Source organism: Lithobates pipiens, unplaced genomic scaffold (genome assembly GCF_037356315.1).
Source record: "Lithobates pipiens isolate NorthernLeopardFrog02 unplaced genomic scaffold, aLitPip1_a1.2 Scaffold_8, whole genome shotgun sequence".
NCBI classification, from domain to species: Eukaryota; Metazoa; Chordata; class Amphibia; order Anura; family Ranidae; genus Lithobates; species Lithobates pipiens.
The window spans coordinates 237895587-237923480 of record NW_027507903.1 but is presented as its reverse complement, the minus strand read 5'-3'; the positions used below and the strand labels follow the sequence as shown (position 1 = coordinate 237923480).

At 42.2% G+C, this 27894-nt stretch overlaps 1 protein-coding gene across 1 annotated transcript in view; it reads left to right on the top strand.

Moving 5' to 3' along the window:
- The window catches only part of TRHDE (thyrotropin releasing hormone degrading enzyme), a 1116537-nt gene that overhangs the window by 834286 nt on the left and 254357 nt on the right, over window positions 1-27894 (top strand). The window contains exon 10 of the mRNA XM_077468366.1: window positions 3056-3144. Within this exon, the coding sequence (XP_077324492.1) occupies window positions 3056-3144 (89 nt within the window). The remainder of the gene's footprint in view (window positions 1-3055; window positions 3145-27894) is intronic.

Sequence of the window (27894 nt, the reverse complement as noted above, 5' to 3'; positions counted from 1 at the left end):
CCTTCCTACACAACGCTGCATTCTACCTGGCCTGGACCTCACCATCCTCTTTTCACAAATGGTCCTCCACTAACCTAATCCGAGCACATAAATTTATAACCTTTAATGGCATAAAGCCCTTTCCAACCCTCAGGGATTCAAACGACATCCCAACCTCTGAAATCTTCCGATACCTCCAGATAAAGCATTTATTTCACATCCTTAATTCCCAGAGATTCCCTTTTTCCTCTCCAGGTCCTTCTTTGAACAAGCCTGCAATAGTAACCCGCACAAAAGAGACATGATCTCAACCCTCTACACCCAATTGCTTAACACAGGACCCTCTCCTGTCTCTTCCTACACCTCTAAAAGGAAAAGAGATTTGGAAATCATATTAGAAGATGTGGACTGGCACCACATATGAAAGGCCACAAAATCCTCCTACCAAAACATTGTCCCCTTGGGTAACACACTTTCTCCCACCCAATTTTGATGAATCCCTTTTACTCCCATAAGAGTCATCCTCATCAATGTATCTCTTGTCCAACCTGTCTGATACTAGATAAAAATATTTGGGACCTCACACCTTCCCACTCATACGCTCCACTCTCCCCCACTCTACCGCCCCACCAATCTTCTCCCTCTCCCCTCTTTATGAAAATAAAAAGTTAAAAGGTAAAATAAATAAGAAAAGAAAATGAAACGAGCCCCGTCCGAAGTGCTTGCGTGCAGAAGCGAACGCATAAGTGAGTAGCGTAAATATGAGATCTGAGGTCTTTTTGACCCCAGATCTAATCTGTTATGCTTTTTTATCTATTACAATGTTTACATCCCTTGTAATAGGAATAAAAGTGGCACAATGTAAAAGTAAAAAGTAAAAGGTAAAATAAATAAGAAAAAAATCTTTTTTTAAAACGCACCCCGTCCCGGCGAACTCACGTGCAGAAGCTAAACACGTGCTTGAGTAGCGCCCACATATGAAAACTGTGTTCAAACCACACATGTGAGGTATCGTCGCGATCAATAGAGTGAGAGCAATAATTCCAGTGCTAGATCTCCTCAGCGTAACATTATCTTTCACAATATAAAAAAAATTGGGCTAACTTTACTAGGTATTTTTTTTTCAAAAAAGTGTATTTTTTCCAAAAAAGTTGCACTTGTAAGACCACTACGCAAATACGGTGTGACAGAAAGTATTGCAAAGACCGACATTTTATGCTCTATGATGTTAGAAAAAAATGTATAATGTTTGGGGGTTTTAAGTAACTTTCTAGCAAAAAAAATGTTTTTAACTTGTAAACGACAAATCTCAGAAAGAGGCTCGGTCCTTAAGTTTTCTAAAGGCTCAGGGTGTGTACATATTAAAGTGGTTTTAGGCCCTTACAACCAACTTTGACCTACAGGTAAGCCTAGATTAAGGCTTACCTGTAGGTCCAAGAAATATCTCCTAAACCTACACGGTTTAGGAGATATTTGCCGAAAGACAGGCACTGCTGTCTATGGTACATGCGCCGTAGACAGCGGCGCGCAGGCGCACTGAGCGCGCCATGGTCAACAGCGATATGCCGCGAGTGGCGGCTCCCGTGCACATGCGCGGGAGTGACGTCATCGCGGCTTCGCCGAATGACAGCTACGGAGCAGCAAGACCCACGAGAAGATGGATGCGCCGGACTATAGGGGACAGCGGTGACTTCGCTGGCTCCTGTGTCAGGTAAGTGACACATAATGGACTACTATGTAATGCATAGTAGTCCATTATGCTTTACCTTCGCAGGGAATGAAAGAGGAAGTAAACTCATCAGGGTTTACTTCCTCTTTAAATGCTACTCTGTTAATGAACAAGTAAAAATTATTTATTTTAGATTAGATAACTGTTACTTTCCCTTTTATCCATCATTCGATATATAAAGTTTAATTTAAGATGCTCCTGTCTTACATGTTGATGGACAAGCTACAACTTACAAGATGTTATTCAGTAGACATGGCAAGACCAGCATATTTATCACAGCCATCATTGACTGACACTCATGCTGCTTATAAAATTTGACATATTTTAACAAGGGAAGTCTCCCTGTCTTCGTAATAACCCCTGGAGGTGACAGTTTCAAAGTAGCATACATTTTAGGAACTTTGGGCAAAAGTTTGTTTCTCAATATTACCTACTTAGTGAGTCTGATGCAATTAATACTAACTGATGAAAAAAGATCAAAGCATTATAATTGCTACTGTCAAAGTAAAAGTCTGATTACTTTGTCATCTTATTAAAAAGTGGAACAGGAAGGTGCCGACACGGCTCTCTAGCTTTATCCCTGGTTTCCTTTTATTTGTTTTCTAAATAGAAACTCCCAGTGTCCACATTTGATCTGTGACCAGCTGCCGCCAAGCTCTACATGACCTGAATGTCACCAGGATGTTCATGGTAGTTAAATCGCTAGTGGAAATCAGGCCACGTATGAATCATTTCTGGAATATTCATCTGTCTGTGACATTCAACAGGGCTGTGCACATTGAAGAGAATTGTATACAGTACATTCTTAGAAAAAGTCTTTGTTCAATAAGCTAAATGTGGCCATTTCAGTAGACTAATTTGCTGCTTTCTATGCAAATGGTAGTTTGAATATTGAGAGCTACATTACAAGAGGAAATTTCACATAAATCCCAATACTGAATATCAGTCAAAGGAAAGCAGAAAAAGTCTTGCTTTTAGGGCATGTGTAAAGTTCGGATTTCTTTAGTGACATACACTGTCATCAAGTACTGCCTCAGGCATACTACTAATGTTTAATTTTCTTTTCTCAAATTAATTCCAGTAGTATGTCTTGATGGGCCTCTTTATTTTTCTGTTGCTAAGTTATTCAGAGCACTTCACTGGGAGTCTGAGTTTTAGAATGGCATTTTTTATTTCATTAGCATTTCTTGTGAGATTATTTGGTTTCTCGGAACTGTTCTTTGCTTAATTTAAAACTCACAAATTTAAACAATTTGGAATACAACTGCGTTTTTTTTATTTGTTTAGTGTGTTTCATTGCTTTGCATGAATAACATGTTCTGTTTTGTGTCTGTCTTGGTTTTGCAGTTATCTTTGGCAGATTCCATTAACTATTGCAGTAGGAAATACAAGCCACATCTCCCCACAGACAATTATATGGGTATCAAACAAATCAGGTGAGAACATGGCAAATGTTGATAGAAGAAAAGCATGAATTATATTTGAACTAAAAGGCAAAATATATATATTTTTTTCATTTTAAATAGAATAAGGGAGGGTTATAACCACTTTCAGATTTTTTTTTTTTCGTCATCTGTCTCCCATTTTGGAGATTTCCTTCCTGTCCCATAACTAAACAAGCAGTGAAAGGAAATGCCTGCAAATTAAAATGAATTCCTTGGGGACCCCCAGGTCACCAGAATTAGTGTTCCCATTAGAAGACTTCCCCTCTATTACTTTACTGGAGACAGCCCAAAATTTGGGATTTCATCACTTTCACTTTCAATGATAAAGGTAAACAGGACCAATAGAAAGGGTGACAAGGGCAGACAAAGCAATAAAAACCTGACAGATGCTCTAATCTAACCCTCTCCACTCTGTCCAAAATAAAAACAAGTTTTGCCTTTAGTTTTTTTCAATACTATTAATATGTTAATATATTAATATGTTGGCTGTCATAAAAGAAGTATAATTATTTAGAACTTGCATTTCTTTAAATTGCAAAATAAAGTTAGTTAAAAAATGTGTCATTTTAGTATAGTTACAAAAATCAGTTAAATGACCGATCTACCTGCTACAAAAAGAGAAGCTACTAATTTTCAAACTGTGTATACAGAATGATCTGCACCTGTACATGATATAAAGCATTTGATATTAATATAACTTTTCTGTGCAGCCTTTTTACTCACTGCTAGCTAGAAATAATTACATTTTAATTATTGGATACAAAATCAGCTGTGCATTGTAAAATTTCAAACTTTACTGTGCATCCCCAGTTTTAATATTTTTTTATGATATTTGACTGCTTCCCATCTGACCTATTGCAGAGTATGGCGAAGCGGGAGCTCTCTCATCCTGGGTTGATTTCATATGAAGCCCTCTCAGGATTGTGCCTTTTGCTCACTCTAGAGGCTGCACAGCAGATCACCTAACAATTGTACACAATGAATGGCTTTATTGTGTTCTCTGTGATTCTTCACAGTGATCACATGGTACATGCAGAGCCTATCACAGGGCATCTGTACCATGGGATAGCTGTGGCCAATCACAGCTTCACAACAGCAGATACTGGATGAATGGATGCCATTTATGAAAAAAATGATTGCAGATAACAGTAATCAGCACTGTTATAGGCAATCATAGTGTGTGAAAAAAAGAAAAATTATGATCACTTCCTCAGAGTAGTACAGTGTCACTATGGAATCACTGTACTGCTCTGGTCACAGAATGTAAAAAATAAAACTAAAACAATTAAAACATTTTTGGAGTAGTAATACCATGGTGCAAGCAGCATTAGCTGCAATAGCAGACAATCTTCAGACCACTATATTGGCGACTAATACACAATTGATATACCTATATAAATAAAGGTGTTCTGTCTTTGGTAATATATAATATGTGTATATTTGTGTATGCGTTTTGTATAATTATTTTTACCACATCCAAATACAGTACTTTTGTATGCACATTTTTACATAAGTTTCCTAATACCGGAAAAAGGCAGTTTTTGAAAATCCAGCAAATAATTTTATGGGGTCAAAGAAAATACCTTACTTTTTGCTGCACACAATTCTCTTACAAGGACAACTCTTAAATGTTTTTTTAATGAAAAAATGATTGCTTATAACAGTGATCAGCAATCATAGTGTGTGAAAAAAAAAAAAAAAAACCCTGATCACTTCCTCAGAGTAGTACAGTGTTACTATGGTAACTATGGTATACTATCACCACCACACCAGTCATATAGTGATGCTCTACTGTGAAAATGACAACTACAAAAAACTCTCCATGCCTCTTACTAAATACCTTGGACAGTCTACCTTCAAAAAAGGGGTCATTTGGGGGGTATTTGTGCTGTCCTGGCATTTTAGGGCCTTACGAAATTAGATAGGGCATCCATACATCAGGACTGTTTGATTTTCAAATATCTATTCCATAAGTTGTGGACTCTCCTACAGACTAAATAATATACACTGGTTTGGGTTATTTTTTACAAAAGAAGAGTAGCAGAATACATTTTGGCCTAAATTCATGAAGGAAGATAATTTTTTTGCAAAACTTTATAACAGACACCAAGATTTTTTTTTTTACCAAAAATAAATAAAAAATCTGTGAATAAATACCACCAAAAGAAAGCTCTATACTGTATGTCTCAAAAAAATGATACAATTTGCCTGGGCAGGAAGGGTCTGGTATTGAAATGGATTAAAATATATTTATGCATTCTTGTTTTAATAGAATGGAATTAGAATTGTTATCAGGTTTTTTTTATAGTTGTCTATGTTTTTGCTGGGTAGATTTCATCCTCACTATTTGTCCCCATGATCATTGTTTCCACGACAGGAAATTATGTTAAAAACAAAATGTTATAGTTGTCAGTGAAACAGGAGGTATAGGAAAATCTTGCAATGTAGACACTTCCGCATTGAAGTTGATAATTATCTAACAATGTATGTCTTAGTTTCTTGAAAACTCTCTTTTTCTTTACCAATTTTAAAACAAAAATATTTTAACCTTTGATACATTTTAACAGAACTTTTTGCGCGTTAAACTCAAAGCTCTTGTGCACAAAAACAATTTGGTGTTGGGCTTTAATACCATGGTGCAAGCAGCATTAGTTGCATTGGTAGACAATCTTCAGACCACTATATTGGTGACTAACACACCATTTATACACCTATATAAATAAAGGTGTTATGTCATTTATAATACATAGTATATGTATATTTATGTATGTGTTTAGAATAATTATTTTTAGATAACACATCCAAATACAGTGCTTTCATATGCACATGTGTACATATGTTTCCCAATAGCAGAAAGAGGCAGGTTTTGAAAAACAAATTATGATATCAAAGAAGATACCTTACTTTTTTCTGTACACAATTTTCTTACAAGGACAACTCTTTGAACTGTTTAGAACATCTACACCTCTTTATGATATCTGCACATATGCCCACGGGCTGTTTGTGCTTCAGTGTTAAAGTTCTATAAAGGAACATGCTGGTAGGAGGAGTGAACATAATGAGAGAGAGATTTGCTCACCAGTCTGCCTTTTTTTTTACTTTCACTGTCAGTCACAAACTGAGGGAGGGACCATATCTTTATTTGGTAACCTATTGGAAAAATAAAACAATAAAATTATAGATTACAAATTAAAATGGCAGTGTTTGATTTATAACTCATTGATCATGCCAGTAGTTCTGTTGTTTGACCCATTCCTGTAAAAGCCAAGTGTCGAACAAAAGGGGCACTCACATCAGCTACTTCATTTTTAGAGTAACTGTCAATCAACCAACAGAGGATATTAACTGCTCAAGAATCAATAGAAGCCTTCTGTCCTGCCAGACAAGGAAGTGCAGAGCAGAAAAGATATGTAAAACCCAGGACTGTATGGACAGAAGAATAGGTTATGTATTTAACTGTTGGCCTTGATCTTTAAATGTTGGTACTGTCTGGTGTAAGTACATATTGAGCTGAATGCTTCTGTTGGTATCTGCACTCAACTAAGTATTTACTTTTTACTGCACTTCTTAAACTGAATCTCTGCAGCACTGACTGAAATTACCAATAAAACAACCATTATTTGTGTATACATAATGCAAGTTTAGTGAAATACGTCATTAACTGGTTGCATGTTTTAAATAAAACCATAACATCATAAGCTTGTAAAACTACATTTTTACTCTGCAGAATTTCTTAACTTGAAAGAAGTATCCTTTTTTATGGCTTTGATAATGGGATTACCCTTTAACCTTCTGATCCTAGCAATTATTTTGCTGAAGATGGCTATCGTGTAAAATGCTTTGCAGTTAAGTTAGTGTATGGGGAGAAATCAATCAATAGAAATTACATGAGACTAGTTCAAGGTTGCAGTTGGCAGGTAGCTTCCTTTTTTACTTCTTTGTGGCACAGAAAAGCATCCGGCATTTGCTTTTCTGAGATAGCGTCTAGGAGTTTTCTTGTCTGGCCACTGCAGACTGTTATATTTTCATAATGTCTGTTTATGACTTATAATATGTTGTAACAATCTAAGTACTCATCTGCTTGTTTTAGATTTCCATTAATTACACTTACATTTACTATGCAGTGGGGCTGGGTATTATAATGATTGAAAAAAAGCTACAGTTGTTATCTGTTGCAGGCTATCCCAAAAAATAAAATTATATATATATATACACACACACACACTCTCTATCTCACAAAAGTGAGTACATCCCTCACATTTTTGTAAATATTATATCCTTTCATGTGACAACACTGAAGAAATTACACTTTGCTACAATATAGTGAGTGTAACAGTGTAAATTTGCTGTCCCCTCAAAATAACTCAACACATAGCCATTGATGTCTAAACTGCTGGCAACAAAATTGAGTACACCCCTATGTGAAAGTGCCCAAATTGGCCCCAATTAGCCATTTTCCCTCCCCAGTGTCATGTGACTCGTTAGTGTTACAAGGACTCAGACATGGATGGGGAGCATGTGTGTTATATTTGTTATTATCGCTCTCACACTCTCATACTGGTCACCGGAATTTCAACATGGCACCTCATGGCAAAGAACAAGGATCTGAAAAAAAATAATTGTTGCTCTATATAAAGATGGCCTAGGCTATAAGAAGATTGCCAAGACCCTGAAACTGAGTTTCAGCACAGTGGCCAAGACCATACAGCAGTATAACAGGACAGGTTCCACTCAGAACAGGCCTCGCCATGGTCAACCAAAGAAGTTGAGTGCATGTGCTCCGTGTCATATCCAGAGGTTGTCTTTTGGAAATAGACGTATGAGTGCTGCCAACATTGCTACAGAGGTTGAAAGGGTGGGGGGGTCAGCCTGTCAGTGCTCAGACCATACATCACACCATGCATCAAATTAGTCTGCATGGCTGTCATCCCAGAAGGAAGCCTCTTCTAAAGATGATGCACAAGAAAGACCACAAACAGTTTGCTGAAGACAAGCAGAATAAATACATGGATTACTGGAACCATGTGCTGTGGTCTGATGAGACCAAGATAAACGTATTTGGATAAGATGGTGTCAAATGTGTGTGGCGGTAACCAGGTGAGGAGTACAAAGACAAGTGAGTCTTGCCTACAGTCAAGCATGGTGGGAGTGTCATGGTCTGGGTCTGCATGAGTGCTGCCGGCACTGGGGAGCTACAGTTCATTGAGAGAACCATGAATGCCAACATGTACTGTGACACACTGAAGCAGAGCATGATCCCCTGCCAGGGCAGTATGCCAACATGATAACGACCCCAAATACACCTCCTTGATGACCACTGCCTTGCTAAAGAAGCTGAGGGTAAAGGTGATGGACTAGCCAAGCAGGTCTCCAGACCTAAACCCTATTGAGCATCTGTGTGGCATCCTCAAACGGAAGGTGGAGGAGCACAAGGTCCCTAACATCCACCAGCTCAGTGATGTCATGGGGGAGTGGAGGAGGACTACAGTGGCAACCTGTGAATCTCTGGTGAACTCCATGCCCAGAAGGGTTAAGGCAGTGCTGGAAAATAATGGCGGCCACACAAAATATTGACACTTTGGGCTCAATGCTGACATTTTCACTTAGGGGTGTACTCACTTTTGTTGCCAGTGGTTTGGACATTAATGGCTGTGTTTCGAGTTATTTTGAGGGGACGGAAAATGTACACTGTTATACAAGCTGTACACTCACTGCTTTACATTGTAGCAAAGTGTAATTTCTTCAATGTTGTCACATGAAAAGATATAATAAAATATTTTCCAAAAAGTGGGGGGTGTACTCACTTTTGCGAGGTACTAAAATATAATATATATATATTTATTTTGTGAACAAGGTCACAGAAACGTATATATATATATATATATATATATATATATATATATATATATATATATATATATATATATATATATATATATAGATATATAATATAGAGTTTTTGTTCACAAAGTCTCTGTCTTTTTGCTGCTTTGTCAATACAGGTAGTCTTAACTTAACAACCAGGTTCCGTTCCAGCAAACAGGTTGTTAAACAAATTGGTCGTTAAACGAGGAGCCACAAGTAATCACTATTTTAAGCATTCTTAATTACTGTACTTTACTGTATTCTGAAAAAAAGGTATAAACACAAAACTCCAATGCAATAACGTTGTTTTAATTTGCATAAGTACAGAACACAAAAATATAAACAGAAATAGTTTACTGTACAGGATACAATGATGTACAGTGCCCAAAAGGTAAACATATACAGGTGATATTTAGAGTAACATTTTAGACATCAAAACCTACAAGGGTTGTTAGTGCTTCAGGGCCATCATCATTGAAATTACCAGCAGGGTCATCAGTGTCATCATTAGAGTTACCAGCAGGGTCAACAATGTCATCATTGGAGTTACCAGCAGGGCCACCAGGAGTTGTAGATGAGGGAGATGACAAGGAAATGATAGAACTGGTAGGGGTAGTTTGAAAGAAGAATTCTGTTAAGGTGCTCTGCTTTGTAATTATCTTTTTCCGTCATAAATTTCATGACATTGCATAAGTTCCTTCATCTGCGGTTCCACTTTAGAGAACCTTTCAACATTTGGGTCCATAATCTCTAATAAGTATGAGCTCAGGCGTGTTCGCAAACAGCACATGTAGAGCCCGCCAGGAAGTTGGCGCTGCGGAGCACTAATCACAAGTAGTGAGACATTGTCCCACTGATGCGCAGTTGCAGAGATCGGGAAATGCCTCACAGCTTATGATTGGCGCTTCCCAGTGCCAACTTCCTGGCGGGTTCCCGCGCATGCTGTTTGCAAACATGCCTGGGCTCATTCTTACTCTCTAATTGTAATAAAGCTGCATTCACCTTTGAGACCACGCCAGCTAACTAAATGACTCTTAACTTCTTTTGTACTTCTTCTATTGTTAACTCCTTTTCTTCCTCTTCTTGTTCTAAGTGCTGATGTGCTTCCAACTCTAGTAAATATTCATTACTTAGTTCACCCTCAACAAATTCTGCTAATTCTTTAACTTCTGTCACTTCAACATCTAACTCAAGCATGTTTGCAAGTTGCACACTTTTTTGATTTATAACTTCAACATCTGTTTCATCAAACCCTTTGCTATTGTTCACAAAATGCTTTAAGCATTTTTTCCATATACCCTGCAAACACCTTTCTGTTACTTCCTCCCAAGCTATCACAATGTTTTTTATGGAGTTGTAAGTTTTCCAAAAATCATGAACTGTAACTTCATAATTTTCAGTTGCTGCTACAGCTGTGGAAAAGGCAGTGTGCAATTCGTTTTCGTCCGAATGCATTTTCGTCCGAATTTCAGGTATTTTCATTTTAATTTTGACAAACGATAACGAAAGCACAGAATCCAAAAAACGAAAGATCCGACATAAATAAATGCTTTATTTTCGTATTCGTTGTTACAACAGTTCGATATAGAATAGGAGATTCGACATGACTCTGACAATAACAATCTGTGTCTATAGAACCTGTGGTTGAATGTGCCTAACCTTACCTCTATTAGTCCAAGATTATATAGAGAAAATATTCAACAAGTTATTTGAGAAAAAAGATTTGACAGAGAGAAAAGATTCTGCAAGTTACTGTCCTAAAAAGTGTTTGGGGACCCGGGTCCTGCCCAAGGGGACATGTATCAATGCAAAAAAAAGTTTTTTCGGGAGCAGTGATTTTAATAATGATTAAAGTGAAACAATAAAAGTGTAATATTCCTTTAAATTTCCCGGGGGGGGGTGTCTATAGTATGCCTGTGAAGGGACGCATGTTTCTGGTGCTTAAAACTGTCCCTGCACAAAGTGTCATTTATGCAGGAAAAAAAGTCCTTTAAAATCACTCGCAGCTATTATGAATTGTCGGCTCCTTAATACAGAGAACACTCATTGAAAGTCATTGATAAAAAAAATAAAAAAATAAACAAATAAAAAAAGTGTGGGGGTCCCCCAAATTCAGTTACCAGGCCCTTCAGGTCTGGTATGGATATTAAGGGGAACCCTGCGTCAAATAAAAAAAATTGACGTGGGGTTCCCCCTAAAAATCCATTACCAGACCCTTTATCCGAGCACGCAACCTGGCAGGCCGCAGGAAAAGAGGGGGGACGAGAGTGGCCCCCTCCCTCCTGAACCGTACCAGGCCACATGCCCTCAACATTGGGAGGATGCTTTGGGGGTCTGTGACCCCTCAAAGCACCTTGTCCCCATGTTGATGTGGAGAAGGGCCTCATTCCCACAACCCTGGCCGGTGGTTGTGGGGGTCTGCGGGCAGGGGGCTTATCAGAATCTGGAAGCCCCCTTTAACAAGGGGACCCCCAGATCCCAGCCCCCCCTGCTTGAAATGGTAAGGGGGTACAAAAGTACCCCTACCATTTCACAAAGAAAGTGTAAAAAATTGTTAAATAAGATAAACACACTTTTGTTAAATAAGACAAACACACACAAAGAAAGTGTAAAAAATTGTTAAGACAAACACACTTTTGCAGTGTCTCCTCCGTGGAGACAGAAGATGGATGGATTCGCTGCGCTGATTCAGATCAGCCATTGCTGTACCCCGGAGAGATGATCGTCTGTCTCTGGATAGCAAGAGTGGATTACCACCACTGGAATCTGTTTTTTTATTTTATTTTTATTTTTAATAAAGGAATTTTTCAAAAGTGTGTTTGTCTTATTTAACTATTTTTTAAACTTTCTTTGTGAAATGGTAGGGGTACTTTTGTACCCCCTTACCATTTCAAATGGGGGGGCGGGATCTGGGGATCCCCTTGTTAAAGGGGGCTTCCCGATTCTGATCAGCCCCCCACCTGCAGACCCCCACTACCACCGGCCAGGGTTGTGGGGATGAGGCCCTTCTCCACATCAACATGGGGACAAGGTCTTTTCCTGCGGCCTGCCAGGTTGCAGGCTCGGATAAAGGGTCTGGTATGGATTTTTAGGGGGACCCCCACGTAAAAAAATGTTTCATTTGACGCGGGGTTCCCCTTAATATCCATACCAGACCTGAAGGGCCTGCTAATTGAATTTGGGGGACCCCCACGCTTTTTTTTTTTTTTTTTTTTTTATCAATGACTTTCAATGAGTGTTCTCTGTATTACGGAGCCGACAATTCATAATAGCTGCGAGTGATTTTAAAGGACTTTTTTTCCTGCATAAATGACACTTTGTGCAGGGACAGTTCTAAGCACCAGAAACATGCGTCCCTTCACAGGCATACTATAGACACCCCCCCAGTACGAAATTTAAAGGAATATTACACTTTTATTGTTTCACTTTAATCATTATTAAAATCACTGCTCCCGAAAAAAACGGCCGTTTTTAAAACTTTTTTTTGCATTGATGCATGTCACCTGGGGCAGGACCCGGGTCCCCAAACACTTTTTAGGACAGTAACTTGCATATTAGCCTTTAAAATTAGCACTTTAGATTTTGAACGTTGGAGTCCCATAGACTTTAATAGGGTTCAAAAGTTCACACAAAGTATGCTATATACTAAGTCCGTCGAATCTTCTTTATACATTCGACAGACACCATAAGCCTTCAAAGACAGATTTGTCCGTAATTCATGTGGATTTTCGGACGAATGCAATTTTTGAATGAAAAATAAAATAAATAAAAACGAATTTCGGGAGTGACTAAATAAATAAATTTTTCGGACGAAAACGAAATTCCGAAACAAAATATTTTACTCTGCACATGTCTAGTGTTTTTAGGCAGATACACTACTTTTACGTCTGGATGTAGGTCATCAAGATGCTGGGGGTGGCCTAGGGCATTATCAAGCAGGGGGATCAGTTTAACCACTTGACCACTGGGCACTTAAACACCCTTAATAACCAGACCAATTTTCAGCTTTCGGTGCTCTCACATTTTGAATGACAATTACTCAGTCATGCAACACTGGACCTATATGAAATTTTTGTCCTTTTTTTCACACAAATGGAGCTTTCTTTTGGTGGTATTTAATCACCGCTGGGTTTTTTATTTTTTGTGCTATAAAAGAAAAAATACAGAAAATTCTGTAAAAAAATGAATTTTTCTTCATTTCTGTTATACAATTTAGCAGATTAGTAATTTTTTCTTCATAAATTTTGGCCAAAATTTATACCACTACATATCTTTGGTAAAAATAAGTACAAATTGGTGGATATTATTTGGTCTTTGTGAAAGTTATAGAGTCCACAAGCTATGGTGCCAATATCTGAAAATTGATCACACCTGAAGTACTGACGGCCTATTTCAATTCTTGAGACCCTAACATGCCAGAAAAGTACAAATACCCCCCAAATGACCCCTTTTTGGAAAGAAGACATTCCAAGGTATTTACTAAGAGGCATGATGAGTTTTTTGAAGTTGTCATTTTTTCCCACAATTCTTTGCAAAATCAAGATTTTTTTTACTTTTTTTTTTTTTTTCACAAAATTGTCATATTATCAGTTTATTTCTCACACAGCATATGCATACCACAAATTACACCCCAAAACACATTCTGCTATTACTCCCGTGTACGGCGATACCACATGTGTGAGACTTTTACACAGTGTGGCCACATACAGAGGCCCAACATGCAGGGAGCGCCATCAGGCGTTCTGGAGCACCCAGGACAATTCTGACATTTCTCTCCTACATGTAAAAATCATCATTTATTTGCTAGAAAATTACATCGAATCCCAAAACATTATATATGTTTTTTAGCAAACACCCTAGAGAATACAATGGTGGTCGTTGCAACTTTTTATCTCGCACGGTATTTGCGCAGCAATTTTTCGAATGCTTTTTTTTGGAAAAAAAACAGTTTTTTGCTTAAAAAAAAAAAAAAAAACACAGTAAAGTTAGCCCAATTTTTGCATAATGTGAAAGATGAAGTTACACCGAGTAAATCGATACCTAACATGTCACTCTTCAAAATTGCACAGGCTCGTGGAATGGCGCCAAACGTCGCTACTTAAAAATCCCCATAGGCGACGATTAAATTTTTTTTTTACTGGTTATATGTTTTGAGTTACAGAGGAGGTCTAGGGCTATAATTATTGCTCTCGCTCCAACGTACGCAGCGATACCTCACATGTGTGGTTTGAACACCGTTTTCATATGTGGGCGGGACTTACGTATGCGTTCGCTTCTGCATGCGAGCACATGGGGACAGGGGCGCTTTAAAAAAAAATAAAAAATTTTATTGTTCATTTTACTTTATTTATTTTAGTTTGACATTTTTTTCCCCAAAAATAAATTTTTTGATCACTTTTATTCCTATTACAAGGAATGTAAACATCCCTTGTAATAGGAATATGGCATGACAGGTCCTCTTTACAGTGAGATGTGGGGTCAATAAGACCCCGCATCTCACCTCTAAGCTGGGAAGCCTGAAAAAAAAAAAAAAAAAAGATTCTGGATTTGATAGTATTGGCGAGTCGGTAGAAGCACCGGAGGGCGGCGGGAGGGGGGGGGGTGTCTATGGCTGGGTATTGCAGGGTATCACCGACTATGGCTGGGTATGGCTGGGTATATCAGAGTATGGCTGGGTATCTCAGAGTATGGCGTTGCAGAGTATTGCGTTGCAGAGCATTGCAGGATATTGGAGGGTGTTGCAGAGCATTGCAGAGTGTTGCACGGTATTGGCGGGTGTTGCAGAGCATTGCAGAGTGTTGCAGGGTATTGGTGGGTGTTGCAGAGCATTGCAGAGTGTTGCAGGGTATTGGCGGGTGTTGCAGAGCATTGCAGAGCATTGCAGGATATTGGAGGGTGTTGCAGAGCATTGCAGAGTGTTGCACGGTATTGGCGGGTGTTGCAGAGCATTGCAGAGTGTTGCAGGGTATTGGTGGGTGTTGCAGAGCATTGCAGAGTGTTGCAGAGCATTGCAGAGTGTTGCAGGGTATTGCAGAGTGTTGCAGAGCATTGCAGAGTGTTGCAGGGTATTGCAGGGTATTGCAGGGTATTGCAGAGTAATGCAGAGTAATGGCAGGGTATTGCAGAGTATTGCAGTGTAATGCAGACTATTGCAGAGTATTGCAGGGTAATGCAGAGTAATGCAGAGTAATGCAGGGTAATGCAGAGTAATGCAGGGTAATGCAGAGTAATGCAGAGTAATGCAGAGTAATGCAGGGTAATGCAGAGTAATGCAGGGTAATGCAGAGTAATGCAGGGTATTGCAGGGTATTGCAGAGTAATGCAGAGTAATGGCAGGGTATTGCAGAGTATTTGCAGGGAATTGAGGGGTTAATTTTCGGTGAGCAGCGATGTGGGCACTGCAGATGCAGCCCACATCGCTGCTGACACCGATCTCCTCCCCCTCCGCTGTTCCGATCGGTACAGAGAGGGGGAGGGAGGAACCGGCGTCATAACATGACGCCGGTTTGTTTACAAGTGATCACTCCGTCATTTGACGGAGCGATCACGTGGTAAACGGCCGCGACAAGCGGCCGTTTACCGTGATCCGTGATGCGCCGGGTCCTGTGGACCCGGCGGTCACGGATGCTCTCGAGTGCGCGCCCCAGGGGGCGCGCGAGAGCAGAATTCTGGGAGGACGTCATATGACGGCCTCCCACAGTTAAGAAACCGCCCTAAAGCCGTCATTCGGCTATAGGGCGGTTATTAAGTGGTTAAAGGAAAAACCTGTTTGCTGACAGTAACTTTTGACAGAGGGTATGAAACAGTTGATGAACCAGTCATCAAATAAAGCTTGTGTCATCCATGCTTTGCTATTTGCATGATAATAAAAAGGTAGTGTGTGCTTACTAACCTGATTCAATGCACGTGGGTTCTGTGAACTTTAGATGAGGAGAGGCTTTAATTTGAACCCAGCAACATTTCCTCCCAACAACAAAGTGATCCTGTCTTTAAAAGCCTTAAAACTGGGCATTGTTTTAGCTTCTTTGTGTATGTAGGACCTTTCGGGCATTTTTTTTCCCAAAAATTAAAGTTTTAGCCATGCTAAATATCTGCTCTGGGCTAAGGATGGGCCAAACATCTCCCCCGGTTCGGTTCGCACCAGAACATACGAACAGGCAAAAAAAGGTGTTTGAATGCGCAAACACAGTTAAAGTCTATGGGACACTAACATGAAAAATCAAAAGTGATAATTTTAAAGGTTTATATGTATGGTATTGTCATGAAAAGTGTTTGGGGGCCTGAGTTCTGCTCCAGGGACCATGTATCAATGCAAAAAAAAGGCATTTTTTTCCGAAACAGTGAATTAATAATGCTTAAAGTGAAAAATAAAATTGTAATATTCCTTTAAATTTCATACCTGGGGGTGTCTATAGTATGCCTGTAAAGTGTGGTCTCCTGTGTTTAGAACAGTCTGACAGCAAAACAACATTTCTAAAAGGTAAAAAAAGTAAATTAAACTACTAGTGGCTATAATGAATTGTAGGTCCTGCAATACACATACATGTTCATTGATAAAAGGGACATGGAATTTCCCCACAGGGGAATCCCAAACCAAAATTTAAAAAAAAAATGCGTGGGGGTCCCCCCAAAATCCATACCAGGTCCTTCAGGTCTGGTATGGATAGTAAGCGGAAACCCGTTCCACATTTTTTTTAAAAATGGCGTGGGGGTCCCCCCAAAATCCATACCAGGCCCTTCAGGTCTGGTATGGATAGTAAGCGGAAACCCGTTCCAAAATTTAAAAAAAATGGTGTGGGGTCCCCCCATAAATTCATACCAGACCCTTATCCGAGCACACAACCTGGCAGGCAACAGGAAAAGAGGGGGGATGAGAGAGCATGAGATGAGAGAGCACCCCCCTCCTGAACCGTACCAGACCACATGCCCTCAACATTGGGAGGGTGCTTTGGAGTAGCCCCCAAAGCACCTTGTCCCCATGGTGATGGGGAGAAGGGCCTCATCCCCACAACCACCAGGCAAGGGTTGTGGGGATGAGGCCCTTCTCCCCATCAACATCTGCAGGTGGGGGGCTTATCAGAATCTGGAAGCCCCCTTTAACAAGAGCCCAAGATCCCCTACCATCTGAATTGGTAATTGGTACCCCTTCCATTTAACAAAAAAAGTGTCAAAAATTCTAAAAAAGACGAGAGACGGTTTTTGACAATTCCTTTATTTATTTTTCTTTCCCCGCTTCTTCTTCCATCTTCTTCTGGTCTTCCTTCTGTGTTCTTCCTCCATCTTCTTTTTCCCCCGATTTGTCCTCCACACGATCCACCTCAGTGGGAGTCTTCCACTGTGTGACGCTTCTGTTGAGGTGACAGTTCTTATATAATGGAAGGTGGGGCCACCCAGTGACCCCACCCCCTCGTTGCATGGGGAATTCCCTATGGCTTTCTCAGTGTTGTCAGAGGGGGCGGAGTCACCCATTTACATAAACGGGTGAACCCACCTTCCTCTGACAACACAGGAAAAGCCATAGGGAAGTCCTGATGCCTTGGAGGGGGTGGGGTCACCGGGTGGCCCCACCCTCCATTATATAAGAACTGTCACCTCAACAGAAGCGTCCCACAGTGGAAGACTCCCACTTAGGTGTTTTGTGTGGAGGATGAAGCAGAGAAGAAGATGCCGAATGAGAAGACCGGAGGAAGAAGCGGAGGAAGAATCCGGGGTAGAAGAAGACCAAAGGAAGATCAGAAGTAAGAAGATGGAAGAAGAAGCGGGGAAAGAAGAAGAAGAAATTAATAAAGGAATTGTCAAAAACATCTCATCTTTTTTAGCATTTTTGACACTTTTTTTGTGAAATGGTAGGTTTATATTTGTACCCCATTACCAATTCACATGGGGGCAGAATCTGGGGTCCCCTTGTTAAAGGGGGCTTCCAGATTATGATAAGCCCCCCACCCGCAGACCCCCACAACCACCGGGCAAGGTTTGTGGCGATGAGGCCCTTCTCCCCATAAACATGGGGACAAGGGGCTTTGGGGGCTACCCTAAAGCACCCTCTCAATGTTGAGAGCATGTGGTCTGGTACGATTAAGGGGGGGTGCTCTCTCATCCCCCCTCTTTTCCTGTGGCCTGCCAGGTTGCTTGCTTGGATAAGGGTCTGGTATGGATGTCTGGGGGGACCCCACACCATTTTATTTTATTTTGGCATGGGGTTCCACTATGGGGAAATCCCATGCCATTTTTATCAATAAACTTTTATGTGTATTGCCGGGACTGACAATTCATTATAGCCACGAGTAGTTTTAAATGACTTTTTTCCCTTTAGAAATGTAATTTTGCAGTCAGACTGATCTAAACACAGGAAACATGTGCCACTTTACAGGCATACTATAGACATTCTCCAGGTACGTAATTTAAAGGAATATTTCATTTTTATTGTTTCCCTTTAAGCATTACTAAAAACACTTTTTATGACAACAACTTGCATATTAACCTTGAACATTAGCACTTTTGATTTCTCCCATAAACTTGCAATGGGATTTGCCTTGAACACCCTAAATTGTTCGCTATTTGGCGACCAGCCAATGTTCAAGTCAAACTCATATTCAACTCAAACACAAATCCCATCCCTACTCTGGACAATAGCCACCCTTTTCGATGATTTTATTAAATTCAACTACAAATTTTTCAGCTGCTTCAACATCTGCACTTTCAGCCTCCCCACTGATACTCCAATTATGGAGGTTGAATCTCCCACGAAACCTTTGAAACCATCCATGGCTTGCTGCAAATGTTTCAGTTGATTCTTCTCCTTTGTGCACTTTCAAATTCTCAAAAATACTGCATGCATTGGTTTGAATCAATAAAAAACGTATTGGCATTCTTTTTTCTATTTGGTTGTCAATCCATACCGCCAGCAATTTCTCCATTTCATGAATGAGGCTATTCTGCTGCCTAGTTATTATGGCTTAATATCCTGTCAATGCTTTTACTGCCTCTTTCACTCTATCCTTATCCTTTAGGATTGTTGAAATGGTAGAATGTGCAAGTTCCAATTCTCTTTCTATTTCTTTTACTTTCTTGCCAGCCTTATAGTCCTTAATGATCTTAAGTTTCATATCAAGATCAATAGCTTTTCTTTTTTCTCAGCACTTTTTGCAGGTGCAAGCAAGCTTTTTCTTTTTTCTGATATGGTGTGGGCAATACCTGTGCAAGACAAGCATACCTTACAGTACTATACATAAAGACTTAAAACAGTACAGTATAAAGACATAAGACATTAGGAGAACCAAGTACAGTACAGTACATACTAGGGATGCACCGGATGTGTTTTTTGGTGCCGAAACCGATACCGAAAATGAAAAATACACTAGGCCGAAAACTGAAACCGATACCGAAACAGCACCGATACCGAAAATGACTGTTTTTAAAAAATATTTTTATACAGGAGGTGGTCAGAGACTGGGGACATGGTACAGGAGGTGGTCAGAGACTGGGGACATGGTACAGGAGGTGGTCAGAGACTGGGGACATGGTACAGGAGGTGGTCAGAGACTGGGGACATGGTACAGGAGGTGGTCAGAGACTGGGGACATGGTACAGGAGGTGGTCAGAGACTGGGGACATGGTACAGGAGGTGGTCAGAAACTGGGGACATGGTACAGGAGGTGGTCAGAGACTGGGGACATGGTACAGGAGGTGGTCAGAGACTGGGGACATGGTACAGGAGGTGGTCAGAGACTGGGGACATGGTACAGGAGGTGGTCAGAGACTGGGGACATGGTACAGGAGGTGGTCAGAGACTGGGGACATGGTACAGGAGGTGGTCAGAGACTGGGGACATGGTACAGGAGATGGTCAGAGACTGGGGACATGGTACAGGAGATGGTCAGAGACTGGGGACATGGTACAGGAGATGGTCAGAGACTGGGGACATGGTACAGGAGATGGTCAGAGACTGGGGACATGGTACAGGAGGTGGTCAGAGACTGGGGACATGGTACAGGAGGTGGTCAGAGACTGGGGACATGGTACAGGATGTGGTCAGAGACTGCATGCATGGTACAGGAGGTGGTCAGAGACTGGGGACACGGTACAGGAGATGGTCAGAGACTGGGGACACGGTACAGGAGATGGTCAGAGACTGGGGACACGGTACAGGAGATGGTCAGAGACTGGGGACACGGTACAGGAGATGGTCAGAGACTGGGGACATGGTACAGGAGGTGGTCAGAGACTGGGGACATGGTACAGGAGGTGGTCAGAGACTGGGGACATGGTACAGGAGGTGGTCAGAGACTGCATGCATGGTACAGGAGGTGGTCAGAGACTGGGGACACGGTACAGGAGATGGTCAGAGACTGGGGACACGGTACAGGAGATGGTCAGAGACTGGGGACACGGTACAGGAGATGGTCAGAGACTGGGGACACGGTACAGGAGATGGTCAGAGACTGGGGACATGGTACATGAGATGGTCAGACTGGGGACACGGTACAGGAGATGGTCAGAGACAGAGGACGTGGTACAGGAGATGGTCAGAGACTGGGGACATGGTACAGGAGGTGGTCAGAGACTGCATGCATGGTACAGGAGGTGGTCAGAGACTGGGGACACGGTACAGGAGATGGTCAGAGACTGGGGACACGGTACAGGAGATGGTCAGAGACTGGGGACACGGTACAGGAGATGGTCAGAGACTGGGGACACGGTACAGGAGATGGTCAGAGACTGGGGACATGGTACAGGAGGTGGTCAGAGACTGGGGACATGGTACAGGAGGTGGTCAGAGACTGGGGACATGGTACAGGAGGTGGTCAGAGACTGGGGACATGGTACAGGAGGTGGTCAGAGACTGCATGCATGGTACAGGAGGTGGTCAGAGACTGCATGCATGGTACAGGAGGTGGTCAGAGACTGCATGCATGGTACAGGAGGTGGTCAGAGACTGGGGACACGGTACAGGAGATGGTCAGAGACTGGGGACACGGTACAGGAGATGGTCAGAGACTGGGGACACGGTACAGGAGATGGTCAGAGACAGAGGACATGGTACAGGAGATGGTCAGAGAATGGGGACATGGTACAGGAGATGGTCAGAGACAGAGGACGTGGTACAGGAGGCATCCCCCATTGCAGCCAGTGTGCCCCATTGCAGCCAGTGTGCCCCACTGCAGCCAATTGCAGCCAGTGTGCCCCATTGTAGCCAGTGTGCCCCATTGCAGCCAATTGCAGCTAGTGTGCCCCATTGCAGCCAATTGCAGCTAGTGTGCCCCATTGCAGCCAATTGCAGCTAGTGTGCCCCATTGCAGCCAATTGCAGCTAGTGTGCCCCATTGCAGCCAATTGCAGCCAGTGTGCCCCATTGCAGCTAGTGTGCCCTATTGCAGCCAATTGCAGCTAGTGTGCCCCATTGCAGCCAGTGTGCCCCATTGCAGCCAGTGTGTCCCATAGCCTGTGTGCCATTTTGCAGCCAGCCTGTGCACTGTGTGCAGGGAAGAGAGCCGCCTCCGCCGCCTGTTTGATAACAGCGCCGGGAACATCACAGCTTTCATTTCAATTGCTGTGTGTTCCCGGCCGTGCGCCGTCACACGCAGCCCCTCCCCCTTGTCCGGGCACTTTGATAGACAGATCATCCGTCCAATCCTGCGGATGATCTGTCTATCTAAGTGCCCGGACAAGGGGCAGGGGCTGCGTGTGACGGCGCACGGCCGGGAACACACAGCAATTGAAATGAAAGCTGTGATGTTCCTGGTGCTGTTATCAAACAGGCGGCGGAGGTGGCTCTCCTGCGCTATACACCCCCATGATGGGCGTCACCAGGGACGGAGGGCGGGGCCACGCCCCATTTTCGGCTCCATTATCGGCCGTTTTTCTCTTTCGGCAAATTGCCGAAAAGGGCATTTTCGGCCGATATGTTTCGACGGCCGAAATTTTGGTGCATCACTAGTACATACCTGTAAAACAGCAGGCCGGGAGTGAGAATGAGGCTGATGCAGAGTGATGGCATGATGACCTGTGTGTGGAATGGGAGAGCTGGTCTTAAGTCCGAGCGGTCTTCCTGCGTGTGTTGGGAAAACTGGTCATTTAACAGGCAAGTTACGTTTGCACTATTGAAGAAAATGCCTAAAAAAAGGACATTGGAGAACCTAGGAGACAGATGAAAGAAACACAAGCAGTAAATCAAAAGAAATATGAGTTTATTTTACCCGCAAAGTACTCCATATAGCTTTGCTGTACTTCGCGGGTGCTTTGGGGGGGGGGGGGGCAAGCCAGCCGTCATGTTTGAGTCCAGTGAGCCGGCCTCAGTCGCAACAGAGGCCACATAGTTGCCTGCATTTTTTAGTAAAAATGTGTGCAAAATGCAGCATGAAAGAACAATGTGATTACATTTATATTCCGCCATATTGATTGCAGTGAGGAATAGGCGGAACTGGCTGGCCATCATGCCAAAGGCATTTTCAATCACTCTTCTGGCTCTGGCCAGACAGTAATCTAAAACCCTCTGGTCAGGGGTGAGAGTCCTCATAGGAAATGGCTGAATAATATAGTCCCCCAGGGCAAATGCTTCATCTGCTACGAAGATGAATGGGAGTCCCGCCACATTGTCTTCTGGAGTGGACAAGAACAAGCTGCCATTCTGGAGCCATCTGTAAAACTCTGTCTGGGCGATGACTCCACCATCAGACATACGGCCATTTTTCCCCACATCCACATACAAAAACTCGTAAGTCGCGGACACCACCGCAAACACATAATTATACCCCTTATAATTATAATAGCACAACCCCAAGTTGGGGGGTGGGATGATGTGGACATGTTTCCCATCTATCGCCCCACCACAGTTGGGAAGGTCCCATTGCTGGGCAAACTGGGAAGCCACAGTCTGCCATTCCTGTGGGTTTGAAGGAAACTGTGGAGTCAAACAAAAAAAGAATTGGTACTTTTGCACATAATATTGCAAGCAGATTAGACAAACATTCTTGGCCAACATAAGTATAACATTTATTTAAATGAGTATTTAAACACAAAAGTATAAGGTTCACTTATCAGATTCCTCCTTCCCATCTGAAAAAATTTAGGGGGGGTGTTTTGGACAGGTAACCGTCTACACTTCATTGAAAGATGAATGCATAAATTATGTGGGTTACTTTGGCCAGCCCCTCCTTACGTACCCTATTGGCAGCCCACTGGACAGGTAAGAAGTGTCATATTCCAAAAATATGACTACACACTGTACAAATTGAAGCACATTTTTACATTCTGCAATTACCTATCAAGATAATAGGAGAACAAAAAACTTTAACCACTTCAGATCCGCGCTATTGCCAAATGACGGCATTAGCGCGGACCTACATTTTCAGGACTACGTCTATTGACGTCGTCCTGGTTACGAGCGGCCTGCGCGCCCCCTGAGGGGCGCGTGCGGCGCGCTCTGTGATCGGCGAGTCCGTGAGACTCGCCTGATCACCGATCCGTGTAAGGGGTCGATCCCGACCCCTTATCACGTGATCAGCTGTCAGCCAATGACAGCTGATCATGTGATAGAACGGAGCCGGTAATCGGCTATTATTCCTCCTCGCGCTGACAGCGCGAGGAGAGAAAAAAAAAGCCGATCACCGGCGGCCGTGATCGGGACATCAGTCCCGATCACGGCCATCAATACAAGGGACCACCTGCCACCTGCCTGTGCCCACCTGCCTCCCGCAGTGCCATCCTGAAGTAAAATAAAAGAAAAAGTAAGTGCCCCCCGTCAGTGCCCCCTGTCAGTGCCCATAGTGCCCACAGTGCCACCCACAGTGCCACCCACAGTGCCACCCACAGTGCCACCCCACAGTGCCACCCACAGTGCCACCCAATCTGCCTCAAAGGTGCTGCACCCCAGTGCCGCCCATCAGTGCCCAGCAGTGCCGCCCATCAGTGCCCAGCAGTGCCGCCCATCAGTGCCCAGCAGTGCCACCTATCAGAGCCACCTATCAGTGCCACCTATCAGTGCCCATCAGTCCCATCTATCTGTGGTACCTATCAGTGCCCATCCGTGCCACCCATCCGTGCCACTTATCCGTGCCACCCATCCGTGCCATCTTATCTGTGCCCATCTTTGCCCATCAGTGCCGCCTTATCTGTGCCCATCGGTGCCGCCTTATCTGTGCCTATTAGTGCCGCCTTAACTATGCCTATCAGTGCCCACCAGTGCAGCCCATCAGTGCCCACCAATGCAGCCCATCAGTGCCCACCAATGCAGCCCATCAGTGCCCACCAATGCAGCCTATCAGTGCCGCCTAATCAGCGCACTTCAATGAAGGAGAAAAATGACCCGTTTGCAAAATTTTATAACAAACTATTAAAACATGATTTTTTTTTTTTTTTTTTTTGCATCTTTTTTTGTTTGTTTAGCAAAAAATAAAACTCCGAGCTGTAACTAAATACCACCAAAAGAAAGCTCTATTTGTGGGAAAAAAATGATAAAAATTTCATTTGGGTACAGTGTTGTATGCCCGCGCAATTGTCACTCAAAGTGCATCAGCGCTGAAAGCTGAAAATTGGTCTGGGACTGAGGGGGGTTTAAGTGCCCAGTAAGCAAGTGGTTAAACAGTACCATTTAAAAGTATTCAGGCAGGCACTTACATGCTTTGGTGAATTCATCCATAAATATGACCACAAAAGAGGTAGGTATAGTGTATGGGTTTGGCAAAGTCAGCAGATAGAGTATTGGTATCAGTTGACTTAGCAGTTGGAGGGAGGGTTTCAAATGAGTTTTGGCCCCCCAAAAAAAACATTTTGCACTCTGCCTGAATTTAAGGACAAAAATAAAATTTGGACACATTTTAGGGGGTGTTTAGGGTAAGCACTACAATGGAGCTGAACGAAATACACTGTTAAGTGAGTGGGCTAGGTGTGTATGGGCCCAGGATAGCATGCTGGGGAGGTTAGTGAAGGCAAATATGTATGAAGGACAAAAAAGCAGCATTAAAAGCTTACAGCATGCAAGAGGACAAAGAGGACATTCACAGCATATTATAATAATGGTAATTATGGAATGATGAAATAAATACAATAAATTAGAAAAAATTAAATACATAGAATGACCTTCTGCAGTTTCTGAATGATGGTAGAACAGGTCTCTAGAATAATGATTCCCAGAGCCTCGGGGGAGATCCCAGTCGTGAACTTAATATCCTGGAGACTTCTCTCCATTGCCAAGTACCGCAAGGTGGCGATGAGCCTCTGCTCGGGAGTGATGGCTTTCTGCATCCAGGTGTCCTGCTTCATAATATAAGGGGACAGCAAAGCCAACAGATGGTGGAAAACGGGGTCCATCATCTGGAGATAATTCCTGAAATCATCAGGATTATGCTCCTGGATCTCCTGCAACAAAGGCATGTGTGAGAATTGGTCACGCTGGAGCAACCAATTCTTTGTCCATGAACTTCTCCTCACCCTGTTCATAGACTGGACTTGGGTCAAAGCAAGAACTCCAACACCAAGCCCAAGCACAGCACAAACTCTACGATGAGTACATACCCGCAACATGGCTCTAAAATGGCCGGCTGGTCAGAACGAACTAGCAGAACGCACTGAAAATCAGAAAGGACCTGAGAAGAACGAGCTGAAAATCAGAAATGAGCAGATAAGAATGCACTGAAAAACAGAAGCAAACTATATATAGAATGCACTGAAAAACAGAAACAAACTGAGAACACGCACTGAAGAACAGATAAGAACCCACAAGCACAAACTGAAAAGCAGAAACGAATTGAAAAGCACAAGGCTGAAAAGTGTGAATCGTCTCTCACCAAACTTCAATTAACTCGAGATACACACAAGATTAGCAGAAGGAACCCAAAGGGTGGTGCACTGGCTATTGAACTTGTTGTACGTCACTGCGTTCTCATGTTCGGAATTTTGGGCTAACATTTGTGCGATCGTGTGTATGCAAGACAAGTTTCAGCCAACATCCTTCGTAAAAAAATCCACGGTTTTGTTGTCGGAAAATCCGATCGTGTGTACGGGGCATTACTCTGCTAAATTACTTACAAAACTGAAGAATACTTTTTACATTTGTTGAGACTTTAGGTTCTGCAAAATAAAAAGTTGTCAGACGTTTTAAGCTAGCCATACCTCAATATTAGCTTCAATAAAAACATTTTTGATAAAATATTGTGTTGTATTTTCATTTACTTTTTTGTGGATGTTATCTTTTAAAGATTTATGTCTGCAGCACATGCTATCAAAAGAATAGTTGCAGATTTTTATCACACTGATAACACAGTGAGAATGACAGAGACATCATTTGCAGATGCAGTCATTCTGAATAAAAATAAAAGAATGCTTGACAACCTTCACATCCTATCAGTAATATTCATTTAGGGAGAGGCAAATTAAAACGATTAAAACACTTATTCATTGTCATTATAGTTGCTGAAATAAAAAAGGTTTAGGAGTACATAAATTGTTGAGGTCGAGTAAGAATATACCTTTGAATATAATGTATGCAATCTGCATAGTAAACTATTGTCTATATCCTTGACCATGAATACACTTCCAATTATTTATCTTTGCATATCAATGTAATTACTGTGTACTGTACTTCACCAAGAATGGTTTATATTGACCTTTACTAATTCATAAATGAACATAGCACAGCAAAGAACTACACTAAATTATATTAGATTAAAACAATTATTTAAAATGTGTTGAAAAATGTTAATTACATATTCTCATACATTTGATTGAAGGTGAAATACTGTATTTAACCAGTTAAAATTTATGTAAAGGCACTTTATTTTTTAAGAAGGCTAGGATGGCTAGACCTGCTGTCAAATTTAAATTGCTCCCCAGTACCCTTATATTTGCCCAGGTGCCCACTGTCACTGAAATGGAATGTTAGGTTAAATCCAAAATTTTACATTTGTCACCAGTGCAAGAGGTAAGGGAAAATCATCCAGTGAGGTACATGTTACTATCAACAATCTCTAAGTTAGAAAGCTAGTTCACTTTGGAGAGATTTTCTGTAATTTGCTGTTGCATCCCCAGGACAGGTGTAAAAAGGAAATTTTCCCAACAGGATACATGCATAATCCAACAGGCGTTTATACCCTTCAATAGCTGTAAAATGGCAGTGGGTGTTGAAAAAGAACGAGGAGTGGGAAGTTGTCAGGGCTGGCTTAGCCCTTCCTCTTCTGGGCTGGCCGCTCAGCTGTCAGCTAATTGCCAGTTCTCCTCTCTTTCCACAGTTACCAGCTGTTCCCGATGATGCTCGTCTGACCTGCCTTTTTAAAGCCTTCCTGCTCACTTTTTAATTTGCCTTCACGTTGGTCACATCACAGGGAACCATCTCCTGCTGTTTGTTTCAAGACTGGCTTGCTGACATCTCACCTGGCTTCTTATCCTGCTCCGGTTGCTCTCCTTGGATCCCCGGCCTGACTGATTACCCGATCTGGTTAATGAACTTTGGACTAGCTGACTACCCGATCTGGCTACAGGACTCTGGCTATGCTTGACTACGCTTTTTTCTATTTACCTTTTTATTTTTATTAATAAACAAGTGTGATTTGATTGCACTTCTGTCTCAGTATGTTTCATGGTTTCTGACAGTACGCAAAGGCCATGAATTCAGAAGATACAGTCAATCCACTTGTTGGTAATATTTTTTTCCAGATTGGATGAGCAAGATCACCGCATGGATCAGTTTGCCATGGTGTTACAAATGCTCCTGAATCACACGGCTCACCTGGAATCCCCCACGGTGGCTGCTCCGGTACAACCTGAGTCGCAGGCCATCCCTGCTGCTGCGCCAGTCTCTGTGCAGGCAACCGCCTTGAGTATTACCTCTATAAAAGGTATGTCTGGTTCTGCTCCACTTCCCCAGCGATTTGGGGGCAATCCA